This window comes from Daktulosphaira vitifoliae, unplaced genomic scaffold, assembly GCF_025091365.1.
Source record: "Daktulosphaira vitifoliae isolate Bord-2020 unplaced genomic scaffold, ASM2509136v1 Scaffold_1, whole genome shotgun sequence".
Classification (NCBI taxonomy): Eukaryota; Metazoa; Arthropoda; class Insecta; order Hemiptera; family Phylloxeridae; genus Daktulosphaira; species Daktulosphaira vitifoliae.
In genome coordinates this window covers 41,588,504-41,599,022 of record NW_026099572.1, presented here as the reverse complement: position 1 = coordinate 41,599,022, position 10,519 = coordinate 41,588,504, and the positions used below count along the sequence as shown (strand labels likewise).

The window sequence follows — 10,519 nt, the reverse complement described above, 5'->3', positions numbered from 1 at the left end:
GAAGACATTACCCTTCAAAATTGAAAAAATTTCCCTCGTTCCCCGCAAATGGGGGAAATATCCAAAAAAATTACAAATTTAAAAATCGCTAATTTTCGAAATTTTTTCAATTTTTTTTTCTTAAAACATCCATAACTTTTTCAAAAATCAACATAATTGCTTTTTATACTAAAACCTTAGATATCTACCTTTCATTTGATATCATTTCTTTGAAAATCTATCACTTAACCTGCTCATTGGGGGGGATTTAAAATAGGAACTTTTTTACAAAAAATAACTTTTTCAACTTAATTTTTGAAAATGTTCCGGAAATACTGCGTCCTTCAAACATATATCAAATTAAAGCTTTTTTTATGTACTATAAAATGAAAAAAAAAATTTGTCCCAACACTTTTTCTTCTACATTTAAACGGCTGCCGTAGTTAAAAAAACACTATTTTTGTGTTAAAATTTTCGATTTTCGATTTTAAATTTTCAACTTAAAAATGCTATAACTTTTTGAAAAATGTATATATCAGCACAAATTTTTTTTTTCTAAATACATTATAAGTACATCTTTCATTTGACATACTTTTTATTAAAATTGGACAATTTCCCCTTATATAGGGGGCGTTCAAAACTTAAAATATTGTAAAAAACATAGATCTTTTTCAACTGAACTTTTGAAAATGTTCCGGAAATACTGCGTCCTTTAAACATATATCAAATCAAAGGTTATGTTATATACTATCAAATGAAAAAAAAAAATTTGTCCCGACATCTTATCTTCTATGTGCAAATGGCTGTCGAAAATTTAAAAAAAAATGTAATGTTTGCGATAAAAATTACATTTTATCGGGATGTTTTTTGTACTTAAAACTGCCATAACTTTTTCAAAAATGAACAAATAAAAATAATATTTTTTTGTATTGAAACCTTAGATATTTCCCTTTCATTTGATATAATTTTTTTTGAAAATCTAACACTTATTCTGCTCACTGGGAGGATTTAAAATAGTAACTTTTTTACAAAAAATAACTTTTTCAACTTAATTTTTGAAAATGTTCCGGAAATACTGCGTCCTTTAAACATATATAAAATTAAAGCTTATTTTATGTACTACAAAATGAAAAAAAAAAATTTGTCCCGACACTTTTTTTTCTACATTTAAACGGCTGCCGTAGTTAAAAAAACACTATTTTTGTGTTAAAATTTTCGATTTTCGATTTTAAATTTTCAACTTAAAAATGCTATAACTTTTTGAAAAATGTATATATCAGCACAAATTTTTATTTTCAAAATACATTATAAGTACATCTTTCATTTGACATACTTTTTATTAAAATTGGACAATTTCCCCTTATATAGGGGGCGTTCAAAACTTAAAATATTGTAAAAAACATAGATCTTTTTCAACTGAACTTTTGAAAATGTTCCGGAAATACTGCGTCCTTTAAACATATATCAAATCAAAGGTTATGTTATATACTATCAAATGAAAAAAAAAAATTTGTCCCGACATCTTATCTTCTATGTGCAAATTGCTGTCGAAAATTAAAAAAAATGTAATGTTTGCGATAAAAATTACATTTTATCGGGATGTTTTTTGTACTTAAAACTGCCATAACTTTTTCAAAAATGAACAAATAAAAATAATATTTTTTTGTATTGAAACCTTATATATTTCACTTTCATTTGATATAATTTTTTTTGAAAATCTAACACTTAACCTGCTCATTGGGGGGGATTTAAAATAGGAACTTTTTTACAAAAAATAACTTTTTCAACTTAATTTTTGAAAATGTTCCGGAAATACTGCGTCCTTCAAACATATATCAAATTAAAGCTTTTTTTATGTACTATAAAATGAAAAAAAAAATTTGTCCTGGCGACCTATCTTCTATGCGCAGATGGCTACCATATTCAAAAATATGCTATTTTAGCAATTTTTTTTTTTTTAATTAAACACTATCTACAGATTTGCATCAAAGCGTTTTTTATGATAGTGATTTTAATCACTGTCAGATATCATCTATACTGGACCCAACTATGCTACGACCCCACTGTGCCTCCACCCCACTATAAAATAAAAACGGATACTAAAAAAAAATTAGCATTATTAGAAAATTTATAAAAAAAATTGTCTGATTTCCATATTTTATATTAAATAAATAAATGAATTGGATGTATTAGCATGAATATAAAACATAAATGTTTGATAATATTATTACTAAATGTTAAAATGAAAATGTTAAAATTGGTAATGTTTCAGAGAAGTTTTTATTTTTTTTACCTTAATATTATAATAAAATGTTTGTTTTTTTAAATTATTTTAAAGATTTGGATTTAATATAGAAATTTATCATTAAATTGGTTTTTATAATACTAGAGGCAACAATAATCTGTTTCAATGGGCCATAAATTATTATTATGATAGTTATCAAAAAATTATCAACCCAATATCAATTAAGCAAGTGATTACCAAAATATTGAAAATATTTACTAACTTACTGAAAAGTCTTTATAAATTAATCCCTTAATTATCCTACTGATTAATGTTTGAAATTATAATAAATAAATAATCATATTATATAATCTTAATTATCTTAATGGGACTTAGAACACCAAACGAGTATAATAACAGCACAATCATTTGACAGTAATCCATATGAATTGGTAATAGGACAAAAAATAAAGTAAAATCTAGTTGTACCTTATTAAGCTAAAAGAAGAGATGATAAGAAAAAAAAATTTAGCTATTATCTGTTGAAAAAACCTGTTTGCTGTTAATTATAAATATATTAACCATATTAGGCTGTTAATTTTCAAAATATATACATTTCTTCATAACTAAATTAAAAATCAGCTTATGTGTACATTAAGCAATTACCAACTTTAGCCATAATATATATATTTATGAACTTAATAATATTCAATCTAGTTTTATCTAATATATTATTTAATTTTTTCCATAACAGACATTTGTGTTCGAGTCTACTGATGAAGTAAAAACCGTAGATGAACTTGAACAATTTTATGTGCTTTGTCCATATAATGTAAAAGATGGCTATTTAGTTGAAATTGTAAGAAATTTTCGCGAAAAAGATGAAAGTGGTCTCATAATGATTTTCACTGATACTTGCAAGTAAGCTTAAAATTTGATGTATATGTGTTATATCATTTGCAAAAAATTAAACATTGTAATAGTATTACAACTGAAGTATTACTTCATGTTTCTTATTTCAAATACTAAGTGCATTTTTACTTATTAATTTGAGCAGCTTCATACTTTTTACAAATTCTCCCTTAATTCACTTTGTTCATAAAGTACTCTCATTATTTGTTTCTATTTTAAAATAGACATGTAGTATATTTTTATCTACTTAATATTTTTAATACTTGTTTAAAGGTTTTAGAATAAGTATTTAATCTTAAAATTGTAATTTATATTAAAAGAATATAATATTATGTTCTTATGACTTATAAAATGAAAAAAGAGTACTTTTTTTTTGTGTAAAATCAACATAGTACTAAAGTATATATATTTTGTCTAGAATAATTAATGAAAATAATTATTCAACCTTATATATAAGATTTAGTAATTTTTTTTAATAGTTTTACTTATATTTGTTAAATTAATAAATTATTTTATTTTATTTTTTAAAAATTAATTTTAGAAATTGTCAGTTGTTGTATATGACATTAAATGAAGTTGGTTTTGATACTGTTGCTCTTCATGCAATGATAAGTCAACGTCAAAGATTAACAGCATTAGCCAAATTCAAATCACATATTTCAAAAATTTTAATTGCTACTGATGTCGCAAGTCGAGGATTAGATATCCCAGCAGTTTCATTAATAATAAACCATGTAATTCCAAATAATGCGACAGATTATGTTCATAGAGTAGGGCGTACAGCAAGAGCAGGCCGAACAGGTCAAGCAGTATCAATTGTTACCCAGCATGATGTAAAAATTGTTCAAACAATTGAACAAAAAATTAATTATAAACTTAAAGAATATGATGTTTCAGGTAAATTCTTTATAAAAAAAAAAAAAAATTATTATTTATTTATTCAATTTTTTGAAAACTAAAATAAGTTTTTAGATGTTCTCTTTTTATATTTACTAATAACTAAGTTTTTATTTTGATTATTTCAGGAATAAATGTAGCTAAGATTTTGACTCAAGTGCATGTCACAAAAAGAGAGGCACAAATTAAATTAGATGAAACTGATTTTGATGAAAAACGATTGATAAATAAAAGAAAAAAATTGATTACTGATGGGAAAGATCCTGACGAAGTGGAACAAGAAATAAAAAAAAAACAAAGAGAAAAAAAGAGAAAAAGATTTGAAAAAAAAAATATGGATGATTTTATAAGTGATGAAAGTGTTATAATTAATGAAAATAAAGATGAACTCTAATGAATTAACAAAAAAAAAATTAATGAATTTTTAAAATTCTTAAAAGATTTTTTTTAAAACTTTTTATCTGAAAAATAAATTTTCAAATGCTTTTTTTGTTATTTCACTTTATGTGAAATGTAAATTTACAATAAGAAATAATGTTTAATATAAATTTTTTAAAATAGGTTTTATACTCTAAGCTATATTTTAAATTTAGCTTCTTCAGAGGACATAGAAATTGTATACCTTTAAAAATTTAATATCCAGATTTTAGTATATTGTAAAAATATTTTTACAAAAAAATGAGTAAATTACTTCTAACATATGCCCCTTAAAATTTGCTGTCCAAATTTATGCATCTTTTTAATAAAAGATGCATAAATCCTAATATCAACTCACATTTGTTTTGTCAGGATATTTTAAATAGGTAATTAAAATATTTATTAGTTATATTTTTTTAATAACAAATTTACAGAGGTTAAGGAGTTCAATAATGTATTTACTATGGAAGCTCATACAGTTTTAATCACCCTTTGGACAAAAAATAATGAGAGTGGAGAAGAGAACTCCTCATTTCTCTTAATTCCCACTTATACAAAATTTCTAAATACACCACTGATAGAGTCCATGAGATTGATACAGCCAGTCATCAGAATTTTAATGGAAATCATGGGAAAAAAATTTGAGATTAGATCCAAAGCTTTATAGAGACACACCTTAAAATAAGGTCACAGCATGCTTGTGATCCTGATACACTTCTGTATTGGTTATTAACATAAAAAGCGTTTTAGGAAAACACAGTACCTTGTCAGGTACTCCCATTAATCTAAAAATTATGGTAGTGACGCTAAAAAAGAGAAAATTCCTTATTCTGTGTTTTGAAAGTTATCTAAGTCCCCTAATAATAAATTTTTAAATGTAGCACTATTTAAATCCGATTCAAGGCAAAAAAGAATAAGCAAAGAGTATTATAAAGAAAGCTGAAAAATACTAGTTTTTATGTGTTTGTTTTCTTTTATCTAATGTCCCTAATTCTTAGTTCCAATTTGATCATTTTGTTCTAAATATGTCCCCAAAAAAATTGTTAATTTATGCACAAATTTGGAAGAATTTTCTAAAGTTTACTATATTGGGGATAATTTACACAAAAAATAAAAATTTCTAAGTAATGAATTAAAAGAATTTTTATTTTCTCATAGCTTCTTACTATAGTTTTTTTGTGTCTGTAAACACAAATGTAAAATTCTTATTGGACCGATGTAGCTAAACGATCTGTTACAAGATCATAAACTGCTGAAATTTTAAAAGTCTTCCTATGTTCCCTGTAAATGGGAGAAATTCATAGAAAATTACAATTTTTGAAATCGTGAAAATTTTTTATTTTTTCTTCGACGTAATATGACAATTTTTTTTTTTACAACCGTTAGATTGGTTAATATCAATTGGATTAGTATATCCTTGGAAATTTATAAGTGCAGTGGTTTCCCGTTGCCTTGTACTTTGTGAACATGATATTTTTACACCACCGTAAAAGCGCACATATGGTCACCCATCTGTTTACCTATGGCAGGAGGCGCGGCTTAACACTAGAATTTTGTTAATAACTAGTATTACCACCTTTAAACACCACGCCCTTGACTATAACTTTATATAAAATATATATATTTTTTTTTAAATACCTAAGATATGTTTTTATTTAATCTTGTTCCTAACTTGCCATAGAGCGGCATTAAAAAAAAATTAAAATTAAACATTTTCAACTTAACTTGTGTCTGTTAATACTGAGTATAGCTTATATACTTAAATTAGCTTAGTGTTATGCATGATAGGTTAATAGGTCTCTGGTAGTATGTCTCCATTGTATAATTTGTTTAGTTTTATTAAGTGATCGTATATCCCCAATTTAGTAATATAGGTATATTAATAAAATTAATATAATAGTTTGGTGTAACTATAGTTGTGCTAAAGGTTTTTACTTTTTTAAGTTTCATTAAGTCATCTTCATGTGTTGAGTTCATTCTCATCTAAGTATTTATCATAGATTTAAACTGTGCATGAATTCAATTACTATTTAAAAGTAAAACTACATTAAAAATATTATTAATTTATAACTAAAATATATTAAACTCAAAAAAAAAATTAACTCAATAAGTACCAATTCTTAAATTCTTATTGACTTATCACAATTTTTTTAAGAGAGTAGCAAAAAAATAGCTATTTTTAAATTTTTATTTTTTCTAGTTTGAGACAAAGAATAATAAATGCGTTTTTAACATAGTCCAAAATCATAAAAATTATAAACGAGTATTTTAAATAGTATGTGAATCACCTACAAAGTTAATTTGAACTTTCGGTCAATTGGTTCCATACATATAAATATATTGTATTATTATCCTACTGATATTGCTACTCCAGCTGTATTTCTATAACGTTTTAGAAAATTTGTCCCATATTCATCTTTAAATTATCGTATTATTAGAAGTTGTTTTAAATAAATCTCTTTTTATATTACGTATATTTTAATTAAATATCCTGATTTTAGCCCGAATTCTTCAAAGAAAATGAATATATTTAAAATTTAAATTTAGAGTAACTTTTTTCTAAATTCTCATTTTAATGAATTTTTTTACCAATATTAACGATTCCTATTAAAAAAAACTAATCTTAGATTAAATTCTGAGTAATCTGTATTATTGCTTATGACTTAAATACATAAGTGAACGTGAATTGTAAACGAAACGGACTAATGGTAGGAAAGAATGGTAATTGCTATACATACTCTTCTAGACGCACAATTAAAGAAATTGCTTTATACTATAGAGCTATTTCACATGATGGTGCCAATTGTGAATTACTTGTGTGTATCAAATTTTAATATTCAAGGTGTGATACAGTGACTTGATATACCTTTGTCCATATACCTTACTATAAAAACAGTACGCTTTTATTGTAGATAACTATATCTCTGAATTTCTATATTATTTATCAACAGATAATTTTTCATCGAATAAATAACGAAGTTATTACTTGTGATTATAATCACGTCTGTGTCTGTCATATAATAATGTTGGCCATACTGTAAAATTTGCCCATTGACGAAAAAGTTTAGAATTGAGATCGATCGTGTTCACTGTTCCATTTTTATTAACAATTTTAATAACTCTTTTCGCTCTTTTAATGTTATTTTAATTTTTATTCAACTATTTAATCATTCATAATCTTATCTTATTGGTTTCCTTATATCTATACATTTATCATAGATAGTGATCAAAAAACATTTTTCCAACGAAACTATTTTTCAGACGAATTATGAAAAATATAATCTAATTAACCATAATGAATTCTGCAAGTGTTGTTATCTAGTGTGCTGGTGACGGTGTGTTATCGATTTCGGAACAATGACGAAGAAGATAAAACATTGGATCGTAGTTGAAAATATTATAAGTATGTTATATTCTAAAGACATAAATGGTTAAAAGTTATGGCTTCTGTTATAGCAGTTGAAGTTTTTAAAATTATACCTTATAAATCAATAATTATACTTAACATTATTTGATGTTATTTCATATATCTTGAGTAGTGATTAATCATTTGTTAGTAAATATTTTCCTCATTTCCCTTTCTGTTTACCATTGTATCTATCATAATAGTTACTATTGTTGGTGGAATAAATTCCTTCCGACTTCAAATATTATAAGCAAAACGCATGGTTATAAGTGGTACATATTATGAAAATGATTAATTTAATAAAAACATTCAATACCTCAAATCTAGTAATATTATATTACACTCATTTATATATTTTTAGTTTAAAATAAATTGAAAGTAAAATTATCCCTTCAAAAATCTAAATTGATGGCGTAAATTTTATTTAAAGAATAAATTAAACATTATGAATTATTAATTAAAAAAATATACATTATGATCTATTTAGACTACTTGATTTATTTATTTTTTTAAATATTTTATGATAGAGAAAGTCTAATTATTTTATACATTTGTTTTTCATAATTTACATTTTCTTCTATGTTCTATTATAGATTTAATTTATTTGAATAAAAGGCTTAAGTGTTATTTTTAAATGTTGAATTATTCAGGCTATTGTAATTATCTTTACAGTTGTGCTCTAACTATTTTATTCTTATTTTTAGATAACATAAAATGTAAGTCTTGTATCTTATCATTTTTTCATATTTGAAGAAGTTAGCAAAGTAATATTCATAATGCCAGCTATTCCTAGACCAGGTAGTCTTAAAGACCCAGAAATAGCTGAACTTTTTGATAAAGATGATCCAGATAAAATATTTGAAGATTTACGAGAAATTGGTCATGGAAGTTTTGGTGCTGTGTATTATGCCAGATGTTCACTTACAAAAGAAATTGTGGCCATAAAAAAAATGTCTTACCTAGGGAAACAAAGCATGGAAAAATGGCAGGATATATTAAAAGAAATAAGATTTTTAAGACATTTAAATCATCCAAATACTATTGAATACAAAGGATGCTTTTTACGAGATCATACTGCATGGGTAGGATATATTTTGATAATTATTATTTTTTATTTTTATGATTTCCTATAAATTATAAAATAAAAACCATATAATTAAATAATAAAAGATAGAAAAATTACATAACAATCTTTAATTTAAAAAAATTTTACTCAATACCCATAGTTTTTATTTGAACACCATTTTTTATGTGCACATAACAATGATTGCAATGCTCATACAAATATAAACAAAATCATTTTGTTTATATTTTGTGTTGCAAAAACAGAAAACATAAATAACATGATATATACAAATTTATTTTAATGATAAAGAAGTTTTCTTGCATACCTGTTGAGCCAAATAATAGTTATTACTATTAAGTATAAATGTTAAGTACACATTTGTATTTTATTATTTTGCAGTCATATAATAAAACATTAAGATATTATGTTATAGGATATGTTTTTTTAATTATATGAATTTTTTTCAGTTACTAAAATATACTACAGTATATTTAATCTCAACATTTAGAGTATAATTAGTAAATCACTAATATTGCCCAATGTAGCCAAATATTCCTACAAAAATCTGTGATCAACCCATTAAGACTGTCCAAAGGGCTGAGGTTTGGTTGAGTTGGGTTTAGAGGAGGTTAAAATTAATTTTCTCTGTATTAAAAGTTGTTTTATATAACAAAGCAAATAGATATAGCATTTTTATTTTGAGTGATTCTATTTTTAAAAAGAAATTGAAGCAAAGCTTTTAGTTTTCCAGTTTTGTCTGTATACCTTATAGTTACAATAAGTTATTATTAAAACTATAGAATTATTTCAATTGTGTTATTATTTTTTAATATTTTAATAAATGTGTTTCTATTTTTTTCAGTTGGTAATGGAGTATTGTTTAGGTTCAGCGTCAGATATAATAGAAGTACATAAAAGGCCACTTATGGAAGAAGAAATTTCTGCTATTTGTGACGGGGTATTAAAAGGACTTAATTATCTTCATTCACTTGGTCGTATACATCGAGATGTTAAAGCAGGCAATATTCTTCTTACAGAAAATGGAACTGTTAAACTTGGTATTTATATATTTATATACAGAAATTGTAACTAAATATACAAATATTTTATTGTTGATTTTGTTACAGCTGATTTTGGTTCTGCAAGTACAAAATGTCCAGCCAACAGTTTTGTTGGTACACCTTATTGGATGGCTCCTGAAGTTATATTAGCTATGGATGAAGGTCAATATGATGGCAAAGTAGATGTATGGTCTTTGGGTATTACATGTATAGAATTAGGTAAGTCAAATTTAATATTTTTGTGTAAATAATTAAAAAAATAAATAAAAGTAAGTAAAATACAGTTTGCAACATTTTTTAGATTGGTGTTTGGTGAAATATGACAGTGATCACTGTTGTAAAACGCTGATGTTTATTTAAAAATAAAAAATTATCTCTTAAAGCTAAAATTAATTTTTACTTGTAATTTCATTTACATGCATTTATATAGGGTATCCCACCATGTTCTGACACCTTTAATAACTTTTGATAATGCCAATATTTTGTATTACTCTTTTTTTAGCTTCGATACGAAACTGAGAAGGTATTAATTTTATAATGTTTTTTTTTTTTTTTTT

General features: G+C 24.5%; 2 protein-coding genes across 6 annotated transcripts in view; both read left to right on the top strand.

The window, feature by feature from the left end:
- Window positions 1–5,980, top strand: part of LOC126895711 (probable ATP-dependent RNA helicase DDX49) — a 13,184-nt gene extending 7,204 nt beyond the window's left edge. For both annotated transcript variants that reach the window (XM_050667904.1, XM_050667903.1), the window contains exons 5-7: window positions 2,958–3,124; window positions 3,657–4,012; window positions 4,141–5,980. In XM_050667904.1, coding sequence (XP_050523861.1) covers window positions 2,958–3,124; window positions 3,657–4,012; window positions 4,141–4,406 — 789 coding nt within the window. In that variant the 3' untranslated portion in view covers window positions 4,407–5,980. The remainder of the gene's footprint in view (window positions 1–2,957; window positions 3,125–3,656; window positions 4,013–4,140) is intronic.
- A 1,526-nt stretch (window positions 5,981–7,506) lies between these two features.
- The window catches only part of LOC126895710 (serine/threonine-protein kinase Tao), a 9,159-nt gene continuing 6,146 nt past the window's right edge, over window positions 7,507–10,519 (top strand). For 2 of the 4 annotated variants that reach the window (XM_050667901.1, XM_050667899.1), the window contains exons 1-4: window positions 7,508–7,832; window positions 8,540–8,917; window positions 9,764–9,959; window positions 10,029–10,181. In XM_050667901.1, coding sequence (XP_050523858.1) covers window positions 8,612–8,917; window positions 9,764–9,959; window positions 10,029–10,181 — 655 coding nt within the window. In that variant the 5' untranslated portion in view covers window positions 7,508–7,832; window positions 8,540–8,611. Of the gene's footprint in view, window positions 7,833–8,539; window positions 8,918–9,763; window positions 9,960–10,028; window positions 10,182–10,519 lie in introns of those variants that run through there. The other 2 variants (XM_050667902.1, XM_050667900.1) reach the window with 2 other exon arrangements.